Genomic DNA, 22,357 nt, shown 5'->3' on the forward strand with positions numbered 1-22,357 from the left:
TCTTTATCTAGGATATGGTTTGTGATTTGCCTTCCAAATGATGACCCAAAAGAAATAGTTTACCTTTCCTAATCTCTGATCATTAATTACAGTGAATTACAGAAAGCGAAACTAAAACTGTTAGATTTGGACAAAAGTCACTAGACAGTACTTTAAAAAGTTTGAAGAACAGTTACTACTCATGCTTCGAAGCAATATGAGACATGGTTCTTGGGAAAAGCACAAGCTGAACAATGTCAAGACACTCTGTAGATAGAAATCTTTTTCATTACAAGTTATATTATTCTCTCAATAGCATTATAACTTTCCAACAGCCTGTTTAATAAATGGGAGTTAAGAAAGATCTCTAGATTCTGATCTCTTCTCTGGCGAAATGGGTATTACAGATTTTTATTTTCAAAAACTATATATTCTTTCTCTAACGCTCCCAGAGCAGAGATACAATGCCTTATCTGCAGCACCATGAGTTATTACACAGAAACCTACTAGGAATCAGCACTTGGAAACAGAAGTATATGGCTGCAATAGACAAGAACAGGCCAAAACATTTCTTATTGTGTACAAGAGAAATTTTTATCCAGCGTATTGCTAACCTTTAATGAGCTGTAATTCTCTGCTACATGTTACTAAAAACAAAGAAGGATAGAACAGCGAGGCTGACTTCTCTCAATCTAGATGTTTGCAAAGAAAGCAGAATTGTCTCCAGTACTCCACCTGGGCTCTGCCTGGGGTTTATTTATATGATACGTTGGTTGAATAACAACAAAAGAAGGCTTTGCAATTAATCAGTTTTGACTCTCAGCTATGGCTTGTTTTCTAGGACTTTTTGCAAGGATTCAGTACTTTGGCTGTAGACACTTCTGAACTGTACATATTATACAAAGGATAAATGGACTTATTTCTAGGTAATATCTATTTTGAGTATTTAATAATGACCAAAAATAATGGTTCCAATTCTCATCTCATCTAAACGAGCATAACCTGTTTTGCTAATGAGCACTACTCATCATTTAAATTGGCACGAAGATACATTTACTGAGCTCAGCAGCTTCCATCAAGTCTCATGTAAAACTTAATACTGATGGAGCATCATTTCTTATATTCAAGAAACAGTGATGCAGTCAAGTAATTTTCAGACAGCAACTCTATAAACATTTTAACTATCAAAAAAAAAAATAAAAATAGAGGTCTCACTTCACAGTCTCAAGATTCAGTAACAGATTTTGTACAGCATATTTTGGTACTTTAAAATTCTTACTACTTTTACAGAAACTATTACAGAACATTTATAATCCTTTGCAGAGATCAATAAATAATACCGACCATACAGTGAATCTATAAATGTAATGAAGAAACAGATTGTGAAACATGATCTGTGACTCTCCCCTGCTTTTAATTGCTCTATTTCCCAAAATATGTATGTAGTGATCTGCAGTTCACAGATTTTAAGGCCATTTCGTCATCTATGCTAATCTAGAAGTCTCTCTCAGTGTTTCAGTACTGTTGTGATCTACTTAGTATTTAAAGGAGCACGAATCTCTTCACCCCAGCATCTGTCCCTTCCTTTGCACAGCAATTAAATCTCCCTGAAACCAGAATCCATTCCTCCCCTCCCACTCTGCTCACAAATTGGTTTTGTCTGCAAATCTGTTTTGCACTTCCTATCCACACATCAGCTGCTGTCATTTCCTCTTCCAAGCCTGAGGGGAATAGGTTACAGGAATGGAAGAGGACTGCAGTGATCAGTAGAAGAGTATCAGGGAGGAAGATCTCAGCTGCCGAATTCTTTCTGCTTCTTCCTTCAGAACTGACTTCCATGATGATAACATTGCCACCAGCAGGTAGGTAGTGGCCATCCATTTGTTCATGCTACCGACATTCTTAATGTAAGGCAGGTTAGAACTTCCTAAGCACATAAATTTGCACTTCCCTTTTTGCATCCTTTCTACAGGTCCTAATAATGTTATTCTAACATCATTTTAACATCAGAAAGCAAATCCACAAGTATAGAAAAACACAGTAAGGACTTCATATTAAAATAAAGAAAAAGGTGAATAACCCTCTATCCTTCAAAGTAAGTGTGAGGAAGGAACCTTTTAAGTGCATCTTTCAGATCAAAGGCAGGAATCCTACTATGGAGCAGAAAATGAACTGATGATACCGTCGATATCTTTATTTTCATTTAAACTGCTAAGCTAGACAGCTGTCTGGAATAAAATGTTTCTGAAATGGCTTCTAAGGACCCCAATATTTATTTATTTTTCAATCAAAAACTAATTATTGTTTTTCCAGCTTCCTCATGTGCAGCAGAAGGATGTGACAATGAATAGCCCATCCTAGCTCCAGCCCTCTCACTCCTCACACTGTACTTCCTACAGTCGCAAACAAAACACAGAAACCCATTACATCCTATAGCAGAGATTTTTACACTTCTAAAATGTGCAACCAACCAATGTTAAAACAAGCTCAAAAAGCTTTGAAGTACTAGAGTCTTGTAATGAGACAGAACTTGTACATGATGTTGAATGGGGAGCAAATTTAATTTTCACCCAAGTACACTGCTCAAAGGACTTGTCATCTGCACTTGCAGATGGGTGCACACCATTGCACTGACATGAATGGAAGAAGCTGGCTGAACACATCAGAAAATCAGTACTGTTCTGTGTGAGAGGCATTGTGAAGATTCTCAGAAGTTAGCTAATTCAGCAGTTCTTCGTCTTCTCTTTTCAGCTTTGTTGATACCTCCTGAGATAACAGAAATTGTAACTGTATTTCTCTTTTGACAGGGAAACTAGGCTAAGTATTTTGCAAAATTTACCAGTGGTTGGAAAGCTGCAAACCATTTGTCAAACCACTAATTTCCTGAGCATATGAGGGCACACATGAAATAATCTGCATCTGTTTGGGTGTGCTTTAGTGCTGAAGATGAGATTTAGGATTTCAAGTCTGCTCAAGGTACTCTGCCAGATCAGAAGGGTTGTACTCAAGAGAGAGAACTCCAATATACCACTCAGTATAGAAGTTTTGTATTCCCCAGAAGAAAAGGAAGGAAACAACAGAAAAAGTGAATTACCTTCCAGTGCTAGAGAAAAACTTCCTGCTTGTTCCTGGGAAAAGTCATGTTAGTCTAAAGAGAGACAGCAGTGTATCACTCTCCTACTCAGTTATACAGTTTAATTTTTCTTTACCACTACAGCTATTTCTTATCTGCACATAATAATAAGTTTATTCCATTGGTGCTAATTCTTCAAAGGTAAATAGCATATTGATAAGCCACACTGCACAATATACATAATAGTTAACCCTCTTTGGCATTACCTAGTATGTGATTTCAGTAGCTTGGATTTTCTAGAAGCCCCTGGAATAAGTTGGTTTATGCAGCAGTCAGCTCATTTTTGATAACCCTTTGGAGGCTCAGAAAGAGGGAGGTAACAGTTACCCTTTATTTCCATCTATAGTTGCAAAACCTTCACCTCATCTCTAGAGCAATATCAAATAAAGCTTGAGAGAGAGTTTCAACCATGTATTTACCAGTGCAACAGGCCGAAAATAAAATCCCTCCTTCTCAAAATTCAGACCGCCAGCTATTTTCATCACTGCAATCATCTCCAAAAGCCACATATATTCTAATGCAGCCAACAGCAAAACTATTTTTCCTCTTTTAGAGGGAGCCTGTTGTGAGTTTAAAGTCATTAACAAATCATATTTTATATAAGTGATTGTGCTCATGCAAGCATTGGCTGAAGCCAGTTAGTATTGTTAAAACATTCTGCCAAGAAAAATCTTGCTTGAAATTTAAGATCTCAGACCAGTAAATTTTATTTCCAACTCCCCCCAGTTTCAGGTTATCCATTCCTCCTTTAGTTGCTACTTCAGCAGTTTGGACAAGTAAAACTTGGCATTTGAGAAGATGAAAAATAAGCAGCTATTTGACAGCCTGTCAAGAAAGGTTCAGCACTGGATCAATGCTCCACTCTTACCAGACAAACATATTGTGCATTTTTCTGAATGCTCTGAAGTGCAGAGAGGAGTTTACAAGCATTTTCTCTCTCAAAAATTCTTGCTGTAGTCTACACCAGTGCAGTTCTTTTACTGATAAAATAGTGTAACTCCATAACATTGTTATCAGTATTGATATCTATCTATCTTCACTAATCTTAGTTGCTTAACCCTTGTCCAAGTATGACTTGGTGGCAACTCTCACCATCACAACTTCCATATATGCTACACTAAAGAAACTTGGAAATAGTTTTCTATTTAAATCAGTGTTTTTAACATGTCATATGCTTCCTTCCACTAGTTCCCTCTACCCATTCTTGTTGGACACCAGCTTGTAGTTTGTAAGTGACCTTCCAGACTCTTCTACATTACTCTTGATCCATCTGTTAGGTTTGTCTTAAAAGTTTCACCTACATCTTTATTTTGCCAATAACACTTGGGGAATTTGGTTGTTTCCTAGCTGAGCACTTTTTCCTTCCCACCACTAGAAATCTGTGCATTTTGTTTCAAAATGTAGAACTAATTGCCCCCTTGCATTAGCTGATAAGTGATAATCTCTTGGCTGATTCAATTTTCCCAGTGAATTTTACCCTTACTCTACCCCATCATCTCATCTTTATTAGATTCACCTGGTGAATTATCCTATTTCATGGAATCAGTTTGTTCTATGGCATTATGTACAATATACAACCAGGCAAAGAGAAGGACAGCATCTTCAACTACACAGTAAAACCTCTACTGAAAAATAAATACACTTGTGATTCAAAATACATTGCTGATTTTTTCCAAGTTGAAAAGGAGGCACCAAATTGATGATGTGCAAGCAACTGAATATCTAAGAATGGCTAGACACCAACATGCTTATATTCTCTAGAAGCATGTTAAAAGACAGGTGGGATGTACCAGGTGGGATGACTTTAATTCTTTCTAAGTAAGACTTCTCTAATAAGACTAGCAGGTTTTGCAACCCTGTCCTGATAACTGGATTAATTCCACAGAAGTAATACGAGTTGGTACCAACAGCTTGTTTCACAGGGTCACAGTAATATTTTGCAACAAGATAGATTGGCTGACAAAGCCCTCTTTAAAGGAAAATATCATGGAAGTTTCTCATGTTTCCTTCAACAGCATACTCACTCACCATCCTGTTCCTCTTTCTCATCTTGATTTGCCTCCAGTAACCACACAGTGAAAACCTACATCCCATTTCTTGTAGAGTATCAGATAAAGATCTCTCTCCTCCTGATAGTTTGAAATCCCTTGTAGGTACTTGGCCTACCATATTCCATACTTTTAATCATAATTAATAGAGGCATTCAGGCCTCTTGTTTGCAATGCACTTATGCTTTTGTGACTCACACAAGTGACAGAAGTACTGGATCATTGGACTTCACAGCATTATACATACCTTTAGGACCTGCTCTAAGTTCTCCAGCTTGGCTTGGAGCTGGTGTTTTCCCTTTACAGCCAAATCTCGTTCTTTGCTCACTCTAATAAGGGTTTCTCTAAGATGGTCATAGTCTGATTTCACCTAGAAAAATAAAAATGTGATTACTCCCCAAAGACCTAATTAATGAAGGGAAAAATATAACTGACATAAACACCATTTCTGCATTATAAAATGGAAAAAGAAAAGAAGTTCAAAGAAAATAGGGAAGAAATATAAAAGGTAAATGGAAGGGAATATTCTGTGATTAAATTGCGTGCATCTCATGTACCCGTATTTGTGAAACATTTTCTTTTGAAAGGAGCTAAAACCTAGCAATGAAGTTGTAGTTATGCATAAAGATAGCAAAGGTAAATAAATATACTATATAATAAACAAAATAAATGGTAATTAAACAATTCCCAATTTCCCTGGATCTCAGAGGCATCAAAGATGGATGTACTATAAAGAGACACAGATATCTAAAGTGCAGATAGAAAAATAACTCATATGTATAAAACTTATGTGTTTTCCTGGACTACTTTTTAGTTTAACTTCAGAACAGAATCAAATGTATTATGGTGCATAATCAGCCTACACTAGTATTTGAAATGTGTCCATACAATTCAGAAACAGGTATTACTATGCAACCCTTGCTCTCCCTTAAAATATTTGCATACAGCAGTTTTTTAAAGGACAGATACTCATCATAGTAGGATTTGTTTTCCTGCTTAATTTGTGTGGTGCTAACTTAACCATTTCAGTATGAATAACTCCTTTTATACAGGATTTTGTGACTCATCAATTATAGTGATTATTTCATAAACACACACAGAAAATAAGAAAACAAAAGATTGAACTACTTTATCCTGCCATGGAAAAGTCCTTTCTTTAATTTATATCAGCTGAAAGTAGGATATATATGAAATAACCTAAGCATTTTATGAGCTTATGTCCCATACTGATGTGTAGCACTAAGATTCTTTTAGCTCGTACCATATCAAGAGCAGCAATGTTTACTTTAAGAATGAAAACCCATCACTAACAGATACCTTGGTAAAAAATAGATAGTGTTCATGTGCTATTTCATAAATACTGCTCTTCCCTTCTCTGCAATGTTAATAGGATGTCAGAAGGCAAAAGAAAGAACCATAATATTTTTAGTGAACAATGTTCCAAGCAGTATCTGTTTTCCCTTGCTAACTGCAACGCAGTTAATGGAAGCACAAATGATGCTGGGATGATAACTAACAAAGGACTAACAAAGCATGTGAAGTATTGGGAAAACACATTGGCTTGCTTTAATCTTGGTGCAGCTCATCTTTCCGTCTAACTTCTGTTAAAGAAGTGTCAAGCTCTTTTTTTCTAATTACTGTAATTTCATTTTTTTAAAGAATGAAAGGCAATAAGCAATTTCTGACATGGGTATCTCTGAGAGGATTTTTTAAAGTGATGTTTTGGAAACTGATTCAGCCTTTCTATTTGCCTTTTGGCTCCAGTTTGTTAATTTGCAAATTTTTCCATGGACCAAATAATCTCAGCAGTTGCAGCCAGCCCTCGTATTTGTCTTTGTAATAGGGAACTTTAGAGTTCAGTGGACTAGAAAAAAAAAAGAAAAAGAAAAAAAAAGAAATAGGAGAACAGAACAAATCATGTTTTCCACAAGAACTGATGCAATTATTGTCATCCTCGGGATTTTTTTTCCATACATAGATTTTTGTTTTCCTCTTCCCTCATTTCTTTATAGCTAAGGAAACTATTAGAAAATGGATTTTCAGAATCTATTAACTTCCCACATCCTTTGTATTGTCTTTCATTGCTTAGATATGTCGGTGTATATTGTTGAAGAATAAGGAAGTGGAAAAAGGAAGCAATGAGGTATCAGCATCAGCAGTGCAAGTTCGTTATCACTGGTGACAGTTAATTTACTGAAAATGAATGAAGTACAAAATTTTGACTAAGTTTCAAGAAAAGGTAATTTTACTTAGGCTTTGGTTTTCCCTGTCTCTGAAATCGTTGATACTGACTACTCCTGTGAAGTGTTTTCTAAATCTTAGTAGTCAGAGTAGTCTGAATAATTCTAGGGAGCTAGTGAGCACGGTACCTTTCTGCTGTGTGTTCTTCTCCATTGGCAGAGACAAGTCTATAGCAACAAACAGTACGTATCAGGCTGCTTATGTAATTTGGGAAGTAGGAACAGATAAAACCACAGATATTTAACACATCTTCTCAGGATTTTCATTCAGGATCACAAAGCACATACCTAGATTAGTTGAAGTGTAGGACCACCCAAGTGATAATCTGATTCTCTATGTTCTCTTTAAGCAGATAAGTTTTTGAACAATGTTCTGTGTACATTTTCATTTTCCAGGTTGGAAATAACACAACCTATTCTACTATTTGCCTTCCAATAATTACTCTTCATAATTTTAGCAACTTTAAATATTTCTGCAGAAGTTCCTATCAGGGCTTTTTCCTTCTGAATACTGTGTATCACAGAGCGGTGTGATCTATGTATTTATATAACCCAGCATAAAACCTGATGAGTCTATCATTTGTTTTGGTTTGGTTTTGGGCAAAATCTGTTGTTAAACACAAATGTAATGCTGCCTCCAAGCAGGCTGTGTTAGAGCATATGGGATATGCATGAACTTGAATTACACACAGAACACATCAAAACATCAATATTCCCAGTGGCAAAAACAGTTGACCTAAATAGAGTGCCATCATAAACAGTTCTAATTTCACAACAGAAACTTAGGGAACATTTTGATCTGTTATTTTTCTCTATTCAAGGCATCAACCAATTTATTTTTCATCCTGTGACTTCCCAATTACTAAATGCACCCTCATTTGAGTCAGTTACGAATACTGCTGAAGTATGTTCCACTTTCTGAACTCAAATCCAGAAAACAGTTATTGAAAATCAGCAAAGTAAACTACTGTTTTGTTTTGTTATATGAGTGCTAAGCTCCACTTGGTGAAAGACAATTTCCTTCTGTGTGAACTATAGTTTTTCTTCACTGATATGCTCAGACTGAAAAATGTTCTCTGCCACTCACAATTTACTGTGTTGTACATAAACCACAGGTGCTGAGCTATGTCTACTGTGCCTGAATACAGAAAGGCACCTTTGGCCTTAATTCTAGACTTTGGCTAACTTCTCACACCACTGATATTGTTTAGAAAAGATGATTCAGAAACTACCATGAAAATGGTATGATTTCAGGCATCGTAGAAATAAACTCTGAATAAATAATACCTATTCTCTTTTTATATAAAAACACTAACATATACATATTCAGATGAGCAGCAAAACAAGTCAAATGCCAATGTCATAGCAATTCTAAGGATACAAAATCTTTTCACAATTACTCCACTTCAAGAATGCAATTCTGTTTCTGTTATGCAGAGTGACAACACAATACTGCATAAATTCAGTATTGCCTTATTTTGTGGATTTAAAAGTAGCACAACTCATCCCTGCTCCTTTCCAGAGCTAAATTTCAACAACTACATTGTGCATACATGAGCAGTACTTTTATCTGTGCTACGCAGCAGAATGCATAAACATTCTCCCAGCCCCATTTGCTTGGATAAAGTTGGCCTGTTTTTCAGTCCAGTTCTCAAGGGGGAAGAACAACAAACTATTTTAAGCAGGTTTTCTCCTTCAGGGCTGAGCCCTAACTCTGTTAGAAATCTGCTCTGACCTCAACATTCACGTTTGCATAGTTTCACACTTTCTTAAAAGTAATCCAAACTGCACAAACAATCCATCCCTCAGCCTCATTTTATATGTGCATTGGGGTGGGGGGGGGAGAGGATCATTCCCTCAGAAAACTTATTAGGCACATAGGAACACATAAGGTTTGCTAACGTTCTCTTCTCTTGCATATTCTTAAAATTGTTGAAGGTGGGAGGGTATGCTTGAAGGAAGTCTTTGATCCTACTGGGGCTGTGATATTAAATCAGTGGCACAGGCTTCCAGAATGTTTCCAATGTGACTTTAGCACTATTTTACAAACACCCATAGTAAGGCAAATAGACAAATCCTGACACTGTAATAGTAAAAGGTAATTTTATTACTAATTTAGTGGTTAATGTGACTAATGTTGACGTTATTCCTTATATTTTAAATTGTTTTTACTAGGTTTTTCAATGCATCTCAAGCTCTTCACTTTAATAAGATACAAATGTTACCCATAACAAGTATTATTAACCACATAGTTCCTCACTTTCTGATCGTAAAAGGGCTTAGTGTCACCAATGTACTGACCCTTCACTGCATTAATGCTGCATGCTGTTTCTATGTCAGCTAAAATATAAAGCTGACTTTCTGTGACTTGTGAACTAAATAGTAAGGGTGATGTGTAAACAACAAAGGTAAGAGAAAAACATTAGGAGAGGAAGAAATTCTGGACAGATGGATGAATAAAATTAAGCATGCTATGATCCTCATGGCTTCCTCCTAACATAAAGTATTATTGCACTTCTTTTTTATATAAAAAAATTTACTTTCCTCACCAACGAGAAATTCAGGTCTGCTCTGATACCAGGTGCTACATACAAAATTTAGCCATAGTTATTTCTGAATCTCAGTAATTTATCTTGTACTGGGGACTAAATCAGACCTTGTTTGTTTTGGAAATTCAGCACTGGGCTACTCAGTGACATATACACATCAGAGATATCAAAGCATGCAGCTACCACTGTTTTGCAAGGTTTGGGGATGGGCTTTCATCAAAGGCTATATGAGTTACAGCTTTTCTGATGTGAATGAGGTTGCTGAGCAACTCACTTAAGCCCTGTAGAAATCCCAGATTGGAGTTTTATTTTTAGCTATATGTAGTCTTGTAAAGTGGCTGGTTCATGATGTTTCTTCCACTGAATGCATATGTGATAAGGTAAGGCACATCAGTCTCTCCTCCCATACTACTCATGCAATGCAGTATTTGCCACAGACACAATCACTGTAGCTAAGAAGACATCTTTTGTCCTGTAACAGGAAGGGGAGAAAAAAAAAAAAGAAGAAAAATACTTGCTATTAAAATGTTTTTATAATCAGGACTTGGAATAGCTGAGACATGGACTTACGCCATGTGCCATGCTACAGGGAAAATAACAGCTGTTAAACAGAATTTGTGAAAATTACTGCTGGACAGCAGCGTTTCAATATTTTACTGAGAAATTAAAAAAATGCAATGGAAAAATGCAGAAGGGAATAAAAAAACACTGCTAGCTAGCAATCCTTTCTGTCAGCATTTCTCAGAAAGAAGCAGAGATTTTTCAATCAAATCTTATCAAAATCACTGAAAAAGTCTTTTTTTTTTTCCCCCAAAGGCTAATATTAATTTATGATACTAAGAGAAGATTCATCAGAGGAATAAAACAACTCTCTAAAGCCCATCAGTGTCTTACCTTTGCACTTGAAAATAACATTTGTTCGTAAAATACACTTTTGTAACCTTTCTTAATTTAAATATTTTATGTTTTCAAGCAGAAAAAAGCAAATCAGAAAGGACTGTCCATTTTTATCCACTTTGCGGCCTGATTCCTGTAACAAATGAACGTATGAGTTTTGTGCTTATGATGTTACCTGGTCATATTGCAGTGCTTTGTGGGACACACTTGCATACTGAAGGCTCAGGCGATTCGTTTCTTGCACATCATCCTTCAGTTCATTTTTCTAAAACACAAATAAAGGGTGTTATAGGCCATTTATCTCCATTACAGTATATCCTATTAAGTTCTTAAGGAAGCAATGTTTTTACATTATTTGGTATTAACATACTATTAAGAGTAGTATCAGGCACACAGCCAAAGGCACTGAAGGTGCAGAAGCAGCAGATTAGCTTGCAATTACAGTTGGCTCTATCATAAAACCACATGTTTTCAGTAGATGATCTGATTAAAGATGTGCAGACAAAGAGAGATGACCTGAAATTACAGGCTTTTAAAATAAAACAACAACCAACCAAATAAAAACCTCCCTGCGGATGTAATAAGGAGCTCAAACTTGGCTGCCTCACTAAGAGTTGGGAAGAGACTTGGTTCCCAGAATAATGTTCTGACACTTAGATCTTTAGAAGGCATTTTCAGGGCAAAAGGCAATAACTGTGCATGCAATCATGTACACATTTTTATATTCATATATTTAAGTATACTTATAATATCTATTTCTTTTTATAGTATGTCTATTTATTATATATATATATACACACATTCAAATAAAATAATTTTTAGAGCCTGGGTAGAGCACCTATACACTACAGTGGCAGGCAAATCAGAAATGCAGATGGAAGTCAATAGCTAAGTAACCTATGCCTAAACATCAAGGTATTAACTACAGCCTCAGGTATGTATTCTTATGTATTTACACAGTACTATAATAACAAACAAAGGAAAAGTAAATAAACCTCAAATACATAATCAAAGGTCAAGCTTGTGGGGGGATCGCACAAATCAAAACACCTGCAGCTCAGGAAAAACAGCAGAGTTTTTTGGTACTTCTGACAATTTCTTCTTTGCACATTAACAGAAAAAGTCATCTGAGATTAAATCTCTCACAGTAATCACGTAAAGAGTGAAAGCATTTCAATGTTTTGAACGCATGGGAAAAGGTTATGCACTAGCCAGACCAGGAGTTTTTAGTTAGCTAGATTTTAAACATGAAGTAGTGAAATTGATCTCAGTAATTCTTTTTCTTCCCACCCCCTCCCCCCCCTTCCCCTTACAAAGTAACAAAAATCAATGCCCTGACTTCAGTTCCTTATGAAAGTTGTAACTTCATAACCAGCCATGCTGGGCAACCTTGAAATCTGTCCAACAGTGTGCATTACACATTATCTTCTGAAAACATCGATTACATTTGCCAATAACTATATTAAGGTGGGCAAAATTGGACCCACTTTTGAGTAATTTGAAATAACTTCTGGTTCTGCACCATTACAATCCATACGTTCAGCAGGTTATCTCCAGAGCTACTCTAATTCTGCTGAGGTCTTAAGAAAAACTGTTCAAGTTACACTTTATCATAATTTCTTTTTTAAAATTCCCGACATGAAAAAAAAAATCTTTTTTTTTTTTTTTTTGGTTCACCAACATAAGCCCTAAAAAGAAGAGGAATTTAAAGATTCTGATATTTAAGTATTTTTATAGTACTTAAATAATAATAAAAATTTGCTATTTTAAGCATATCTTTCCTGAACCAATTTCAGAACTCTCTCCTTACAAGATTGTTTTGAATAGATAGTGTTTCCAATGAACAAAACTGTTTATCTAAATTGATTCCTAAGCATCGTTAGCTTTAAGCACCAGAAATAATGAAGCTCACAGATTTCTGCCTAATGGCTCCTTGATTCTGATATCCAAGAACATGTGACCTTCAAATGATGTTTTGTGTTATATGGTACATACAATTTTTTCTACAATTTATTACCTTTAAGGCCAAATGTGATTAAAATCAGCCACTGGGTTCAAAACTTACAGGGTCAGATACACAGTATGATCGTGGGAATCATTTTACTATAGAAAATCAGATTAAAATGTCAGTTTTATAGAACACTTCACACAGAGAAGGCCATTCTGTGTTCTTCTCTGATTTTAATATAGCAATTCATTCTGCAGAAATGACTGCATTTCTGACCACACCCTTAATGCCAGTCTGACAGTCAAGTTTGGATATAAACAGTGAAAATAGTTCAGGCTAAGGAATGACACATTAGAGCACCATCGTTTTACAATATCAAAACACCTCATCATCAGTGGGAAGCTGTCCTCTTGACTGTTACTGCACTGAATCAAACTAAGACGACAAACTGCAGTCTCCTAGTTGCAGATATACCTATCATCTCACACATAAGGAGCTCTGCAATTATAATTTCTCAAGTTCTGTAAAATCTGTTGTTCAGGACGCAATTAAAAATGGCAGTCAGACTCTGAGATGCTAGACAGTTCTGAGGGCCAAAATGAGAAGAATTTCTTAGCTCACGTTACATTTTCAAAGGTGTGAATTAAATCAGTAAATTTTTTTCCAATAGGAACAAACTGCACCGAACAGTTCCTTAGATATGCAAGTAAATCATTGCATCCTATAAATTACTGAAAGTCATTTGTAAAGCATTTATGTTTATTCTGCATTTTTCTAGGCAAAAATGGGCTACAGTAGCTGCTCTGCAACCCTTGCAACTGCAGGCTTTTGTCAAGAGAGATTTGACATCGACTTTAATGGATCGATCTGCATTTGTTACAAATTGGTATTGCTCAGCTGATCTTAATGGAGAACAAGTGACAATGAGTTACCAGTTTTTAATTATGTTATTAAAGGAATTCAAGCAGAAGTGGAAGGGTGGAAGGGAGAGGAGAAAAGGAGTAACTGATGGCAATCTAGGCCAGCATCCTTCACACCCTACTTAAATTCTGCAGAATAGAAAACAGTTTATGAGAAGTGGCAGAGCAACTGGGCTGGCTGCTAGTCCTACCTGAAGAAAATATATTTTACCATCTTAGGATGAACAGAAGTAGGGCAGCAACCATCTCAGTTTCACTGGTCCTTAGTAGTAAGCCTATTTCTTTTTGCTTCGAGTTCTGTTCATCCCAGTGGCAGTCCTATTTTGCATTTGTCAGGATAAAGCATCACTTATGTTCCCCCTCCCAACCAAATCCATAAAGATCAAGAATCTCCTGACAAGTAGCAGGAATTACCAGCACATTTCTATCTTAGAAAATACACATAAAGAACAGGTAAGGAACTTGGATGCAAAGGTCCACTTCAGCAGTACTTGTAACAAGGGCAGAGTGTATTTATATACATCAGCAGTGTGCTTTGAATTGACATAAATAACATGTAAGACTGACAATATTTGGATTACTTACTTTCAGAAAAAGCATTAAGAAACAACAAATAAACAACTCAAGGGTCTCTGTGCAATAACATGGTAAAAGCCACACTGAACTGAAGCCTTCTAAGTTTTAGCCAATTACTTCATCAGGCCACATCTTCCAGAGATGATCCAAGCCATAATTACTGCCAATTCAGAATTTCCCACAAGTTTAGTTTCTGTTGTTTGTTGACTTAAGTCATCTCCTAGCATCAATGGATCCTTACAATAGGGCTCTGACAGAAGAATCGTGGTAGAATCAGCTGCGAGTGCTTAGTTACTGCATATTATTACCAGTCATGTCCCTCTGCAAAAGGTTATCAGAACAGGACACGTCTCTTATTTCTCTGTCACCTCACGTTGCAGTCTAATCCTTTGGTCAAACTGATCATAAAGAAAGGTTTCAGCAACAATGCCCATCCAATGAGTCTGTGGCTTGCTGTGAGGACAATAATCTCCAAAGGGACAGGTATCCAGCTGGGAACAGTAATACTTTCAAGCACTGCAGTTAAATCTACAGGAATGCATGTGCCAGATTCCTAACACATCACAGTTATCTTAGGTCACAGTACCCAAATAATAATGGGTTGAGTTGCTAAAGCTCTTGTCCAACTCTGCAAGGATGGCAAGTTTACTCAAACTTCTGTAAAAGGTTTCTGCGACTTCCAAAATGTGATTGGGATTTTAGCAGTAATATGTAAGGCTCCTGCTGGTTGGATTGTGGAAAATATTGTTAAAAATATAAAACAAGTTGCCTACCCAGAATTTCCCCTTATACTCATATTAAAAATAAAATGGAAAAATACATATATATGTATTGCTGCTTCTCAACATAGTTGGTAAAGCTGGAGAAAGGAGGCTATTTAGGTTTGTGCATGTTCACCTCGCAGGAGAAACACTGTATGAAGTAAGAAGGAAGCATACAGATTAAATATTCGTCTAATTTCTGAAATTCTCCAGGGTACTCTCATAAAATAGTCACAGGAAACTGCTACATCTGGTGAATATATTTGCTTGCTATACAAGAATGCACAACAGCTGAACATGTATTAGCCGTATCTAATGTCCTGTATGTGGAGAAACCTGATGTTTACACAACTCACTGCTTCTGTGACCAGCTCATACACAATAAATGATTTTTAACATTCTGGGGTTTACCTTGACTCTATTTATTACTTATCTTTATGTAAAAGCTTTTAAACAGTACACTTCTCATGCATTTAAGTGTCAAATACTAGAAATAACTGCATGTAACAAAAAACAACAAATAGGAATACTGAAATTCACTTGCTCATAGAAAGGAAAACAACAGATTAAAAAAATTGCTTTTCTCAGAGCATTCTTGGAGTAACAATCTACCTGATTTATAGAAAGAAGTTATAAATAAACAAAATATTCCCATGTTTGCTTATTATTTGTTATATTATAGAAGTCTCAGCTGCAAATCAGATCTATGCATTGCACAAATGCAGAAGAGATATAGAAATACAGAGATACAGAAATACAGCCTCAGTACTCCGAGTCTGTCTTTTAATTTAAGAAGGCAGAGAAGCAGTGGAAGAGTGATCAAGCCACTTGCCCAAAGTCATACTCCAAACCAGGTGGTTTAGTGACAGCTCCACTCCAAATCTGCCTTCCCACACACTACTCCAGTTGTTTGCCATGTCCTGAAAGCAACCTGTTATGGGATTAACGGGAGCTGCACATATTTATTGCCCAAGCAAGAACACAGGCTAGTTTCTGTATAGCATACATGAACAGTACTTCAACAGTTTCATTCTCTCTCCAAATTTCCCATAGCCAGTTTCTCCAGTGTTGAATACTTCCAGATGCTAACTGTACTCAGAGAAACACACTTAACTGTACTCAACACACATATCCTCTTCACACTAGAGAAGGAACTTCTTGTCTTGTGGCTGTGAATTACTACATGTTTTTTTGCAAATGACAGTTAAGAATTATATCACATTCATCACAGTTTGTGATTTGCTGTCTAATCCACTGGTTTCAGTGGTTTGGTCCCTTAATGATATCAGCTTCAATATTTTCTGGACTTGTTGAATATAAACCTTCAAAAAAAAAAAAAAAAAAAAGATAGAAGTTTATCCCAGACAACCCAGAGCTAAATTTCACCCAACAGACAATTCATATATTAAAAAAGAGAATTAAAGTCATGTATAGGAAATGGACATTTTACAGTTTTCTTCCAGGGATGTATATTGCGTATATGCCCATTTTACTGCAGCCAGAAGGGCACACAAAAGACTGTTTTTCTCTTCAGAGGAAATTCAACACATTTGATTACTGTGCCGTGAGTTGTCTTCATAGGGATCTTATGGTTGGATCCTGAAAGAGCTTTGAAGCTTCAAATACGTTTTAAGGGAGACAGATGTCTTTTTAAAATACTATACTGAAATAAACAGAATCCTTTCCCATTCCCTCTCCTTTGTTGACAGCTAGCACTGAATGCATTATCAGGGCAACACCTCCCACTTCTATTCTTACAACTGCCAGCTTCCAACAGAACCTCCGAGTCAACAGAACGAAAAGGTCAGCAAATACATAGGGCAGCCATCACAAATGACAGATTTACTGGCAATAGGCAGGATACGTGCTTTGTGCCTCCAGCATGTCAATGAATGCTAGGGCTTCTCCGCTACAGCCTTTCCCCCTCATTTTAATAGCTCTACCAAAAATCTAAAAGGAACACACAAAAAGGCACCCCTCTCCTATTGCTTGCACTAAGAGGATATCTTGTGGGATTTTTCAGCTTCTTTTGGAACTTGACAGATTCAGATTTTTCAACTCATGACCAGTACCAGAATGAAAAACAAACCTGTAGAAAAGCACTCGTGCACTCTTCCCTCACCCTTTCTATTTTTTTAATACATATTACTTTTGACTTCCTTTTACAAACCTAATATCCTTTTTTCCTTTGCTGCTCTCTCCTTTGTTCTTAATTTATTCACTAGATGTAGCAACTCTGATGATTTAATTGTGCCTATGAAGCAACATTTTACTACAGTCCAATTAGGTCTACCATTTAACCTATGCAAATCAAACCATCACAGATGTTAGCAGAGGCAAGTAGAATAGAGATTAACAACTCATCAAGCCAGTTACTAGAAGACACAGTACAAAACATATGCCAAGACAAATGCTGACTGAATGTTAGCAGACTAATGTGTAAGTGAGAAGGAAGCGGGACTTCATACTTCCAATAAACCTTCTCACCCATCTCCGTAATCTTGACATTGGGTTCCAAACATTAGTTGAACCGTCTGTCACCCCTTCCTAATGACACTGCTACACAATACCCATTCAAACAAACAAAGGCTTGAAGCAGTCTAATTACTAGTCTGACAAAAGATAGCATGCATCCAGAAATTTTAGAGAAATAAATGAGGAAAATGAATGACAGAAAAAAAATAGAAGTTGTATGTAGAATTATTGACTATCCCTAGGGAAAAAAATATATATATATATATTTTTTTTCACAGATTAGGATCAGCTGTGTACAGAACAAAACAAACCCCAAACTTTTTCTAACATATATAGGCAGAAATTGCACAGAGTTTAGATTGCTTCTGCTTAAGCTTTTTCACCAAATTAAATATGAGAAACATAAATCATACCTACGTATAGTCATGTATCTGGTGATATGCCAGTCAAGCATATATTCATGTCAGGACCATATGTACAGCAATTTGCAAAAAGAATCTGAAACCTTGTCTTTAGCATGTCAGACAAAATTCCAAACAGCAAGGGTATTTCCTGCTGCATGTAAGGAATGCTTCAGGCACTTTCAGCTCAGGCATTTCAATTTAAGAAAACAACACTAAGGATGATCTTTTCAGAATCTTTGAAGTAAACAGAATCAGAAAATTGACAGCCCTCCCAAATGTATAAAAACACAATCACTCCTACAGTCTGCCATTTTTTAAGGGGTGCCCAGAGCACTACATGGATTTAAAGGCTCACACACCAGTACGTTCTTCATTAAAAAAAAAAAAAAGAAAAAACAAGAGAGAGAGAGACAAATAACAAGAACCACCATGAACATTCTAAAATAAAAGACATATTAGAAATAAATGTATTACCTTGTATATGAGTTGCATCTTTTTAAGTGCAGAAATGAAAGCAAAAATGTGTGTTCATAGTAGAGCAAAAGTAGAAATTCTCCTACGGATATAAGGACTAACTATAAAAATTCACGGTAGGAGGATGACTTCTGTAGATTTAATACAATCTGACACCACTGTCTGGGTAACAAGGTTCTACATTGCCTGGAGAAAGGCATCTGTTGCCCTGTGTGCTAGTTTGCTCATCCATCAATTATTTTTGTTTTAAAAAAAAAATGTTATATGCTATTCATTTATCCGAAGCTTTCTTTCTTTGAGACTTGTTTTTGCTAGTAACCTGGACTGACTGTATTAGAACACACTGATTATAATCCCATATGATGGTTCTCTATTTTAATGATACACACAGAGAATCACATTACTCCAAGAGAAAACTGAAAACCACTAGTCCACAGGTACCTAAAGAAAAAGGAAAAATGAATAAACTGATATTTTCTCACATATTTTTGCCTTGTAAATGACTCATTCCTAAGGTCAGGTTCAACACCACCAATTCATTTTTTTCTTCTTTTAGGGGCTACATTTTAAAGGCAAAGATGATTCATCCTGAATAGTGGAACTATTTAAAAACTTATACAAGCTAACAGCATGTACAAGCTAACAGCGCTAGGCTGAAAGAGGTACAGCCTGTATAGCAAAGTGACATTAAAACCTTTTTGATTTTCTCTTTGCAATTAACATGGAGATGATGCTAGAAAAATGCAGGCTATCCCGCATAATTCTAACCACTATGTAATATAGCACTAAGCAAAGTAGAACTGGAAGCAAGCAGAAAAAAATGGCATTCACAAGACATGCTGCTGTTCTGTTACTGTTAATTCATGTTCTCACACACATTCCATTATATTTGGCATGCCAGTAAGATAAGAGTGGGATCAAAGAAGCACTAAAAGATGCAGAATGTCCCATCCCCATGACACAAAGGGTACGGTTCTATCCAGTACTGGCTTCCACCATTATCAACTTTGATAATTAGAAAGTTGCACTTCTAATAAGATACATTCCGTGAGTTACTGGAGAACTATTAAATGCAGTGAAAAATAATCATACTAAAGGCTTTTGTCTAAGGTGTTTTACTATTTCCTTGTGACTCTGACTTGTCATTCGTAAGTGCATGTTCTCAAGTAGTGCAGGAAAATAGCGTGACATTTTATGATGTTAGCATTTAAAGATTAAGGAACCCAATTTGTACAGAGAATGTTAACAGGCGTACATCATTTTATCTGCTACCACTCTTTGGACAAAGGAAGATGTATTTAGAATTGCTTCCATTTTAAATAAAATCCCTTTACAATTAGGTTTTCTTCATTTTAAAAATAGGAACATTTCCATGCAAATTATACTTTATTCTAATAAAAGAAAACAAATGCAGCTATACCCTCTAATCAGTAGGCTGATTTTAGCATAATAAACACTCTATAAAAATAGCTCTTCTTAAAAAGCTCTACCAAATAAGGAATACAGGAACTATAGCAATGTATTGGACTTGGAAATCACCACTGTCTTGGCACTACAGTGACCAGGACCAGGTGTTAAGAAGCACAAATAATTAATGCATTGTGATATTTTTCACTTCAGTAAGACTCTTAAGGTAAAAGGCTCTGCACTACCAACTCATTTCATTCACATTTCTTTTGTAGTATTATCTCTTCCTGTACTGGAACTGTTTCTCATAACTTGTTTGTACCATCTTTTTCATTTATTTATTTACTTTTTCCACCTTCTCAGATCTGTCAGCGCCACTGGAACACTGCTTTACATTTTAAAGCAGTCACTACTGTTTTTTACAGAGAGACAGGTTAACATCAGATCTCTCCGACGCTTTGGAAGATCCCCCTATTTTAGAACCCCACATATCCAACTTGATAGCTGCTCCTTAGACCACATCTATCATAAAATTGTTCACCACATTCTCCATCTAATTTTCTTCATCTGTGGCATATCCCATGAAAATGACAAAACCCTCTCATCTCTTAATAACGAAAATGGGTAAAGTGTTAACTTTTGATATATGAAGTACAATGGGTTTATTATAGCATCCACACTCACTAATAAATAACACACAGCAGACATTCTAACTGCAGCTGTTTATAATGAATTACCAAATATGTGAGTTCCTGTCAAGGTACATGGAATGTATCTCCTGAACTCTGTAGTCGAGAACAAAAGACCAAATGTCTTTGCATACTTCCTGTTCACAACACAGAGAGAATGAAGTCTCTAGTAGCTGGCATTACTTTTTTTCTTGTTAGCTTCTGCAGAAAGTATCACGTAACACTAGCTAAATGGACAAAGACAGCAACTGTGTAAGTTTTCAGTATAATCTTTACAAACCTTTCCAGCATTTGTAATGGAATGTTTCTATTGGATAGCCGCTTAATTCCTTAATGATAAAATCATATCTAGTCTTGTTTTGGAAAAGAAGGATACAAATACATAGCTGATAACTGAAGAATCAGCTCAAGGCAATTTTAGGCCTATCAATTTCAAAGAAAAATAAGAAAAAACCCTATCAATAATGAGCTGTTTGTATACCTTCATACTGTAATACTTGCAGTCTAAGCTGTTCCAATAACTAAAATTAAGCTTTCAACAGTGACAAAATATTTTCATAGGCATAAATTTTAATAGAAGCTTCCTACTGAAGTAATTCTACCACTGACAGTGCAACTGTTCCCAAACTGGCCACACAGAGCAAATATACAATGTGCTCTGGCTTTTGGGCAGGCTACCACCCTGAAGACACCCCCCCACCTCAAGCTAACCAAACTACATTTTAGTATTTCTTTTGAAAAAACAAGCACATTCGTGTTCCACCATGCTGTCAGATAAAACCCTGCTGCTGGCAACATACACAGTCAAGAATACCACAAAAATACATTTCTGCAGCCTTTAGTAGAGAATTGATCTTAAACTTAGTATCACAGTAGTGTTTTCCTTCAGACAGTATTAGAAAGTTAATCAATTTCATTTGTGGGCTGAAGCAAAAATCAATATTTATTCTTTTCCTTTCAATTATTTTTATAGTCACTTCTCAATGCAATAAATGAATCAGTGTATCTGAGAGGCAGAGGGTCTAAATACTCATTTACTATGGCACATTTCTAGTTCCTTCAGGGGTAATTTATACGCAAGTGAAAGAAAGAAATAATCTTAAATTATTCATTTCCAAGGGAAATGAGTGAACAAGGTCCTTACTCTTGAATAAAGACACAAAGGAAATGCAGTGCAAGCTAAAAATGAACCCCATTTGAATGCTGGTATCAAACTGGTACTGTCTGAAGGTGACATCCCTTACTAACCCCTTAAATGTATTTTCTTTTTGATTTTACCATCATATTGCATAACTTTGTGTTTCACGTCTCCAACCAGTAGGAAAATTTTCTATTGCCTTGACTGAAGTGGCTGTCACAAAGACCAAACTTAATTTTGTCAGTCAAACCAAATGCAACTAAATATTTAAAAATAATTTAAAATGTATAGTATGTTTGTTTTTCTGTTTTCTGCACGTGTCCGAATTTCCACTCAAACGTTGTGATAACTCAAAAGAAATTGCTATTCACATTTTCCACTTACTGTGATTTCACTAGTGGAAGAACAAACAAGACACACCAGCTAGGAAAACATGAGCAAAGTTACTCTGATCATCACTGGAGCTCATTAGGGATAAGGATGCAACAAAAAGCATCTACATAATTATCTATTACAGCATTAAGGCTTCTATTTGCTGATCAGCAGAACATACAGAAGACTAGTGAACTGCAACATGCACTTGGAGATCTCTCAGCGGAATACGTTACATAGGAGCTTCTAAAGACCACATACATGTAGGTTAATATTCTGCTAACACAACAGTTGCAGACACTGCTGTATAGGAAAAGCTCATGGAGAGATCTTGTTAACTTTGATTA

General features: G+C 36.1%; 1 protein-coding gene across 11 annotated transcripts in view; it reads right to left on the reverse strand.

Annotated features, from left to right (window-relative positions):
* The window catches only part of RIMBP2 (RIMS binding protein 2), a 146,876-nt gene that overhangs the window by 52,868 nt on the left and 71,651 nt on the right, over positions 1–22,357 (reverse strand). For all 11 annotated transcript variants that reach the window (XM_084491642.1, XM_084491644.1, XM_084491646.1 and 8 more), the window contains 2 exons: positions 11,022–11,111; positions 5,408–5,530 (listed from right to left, as the gene is read on the reverse strand). In XM_084491642.1, coding sequence (XP_084347768.1) covers positions 5,408–5,530; positions 11,022–11,111 — 213 coding nt within the window. The remainder of the gene's footprint in view (positions 1–5,407; positions 5,531–11,021; positions 11,112–22,357) is intronic.

The sequence above is a fragment of the Aythya ferina genome (genome assembly GCF_964211825.1).
Source record: "Aythya ferina genome assembly, chromosome: 17".
NCBI classification, from domain to species: Eukaryota; Metazoa; Chordata; class Aves; order Anseriformes; family Anatidae; genus Aythya; species Aythya ferina.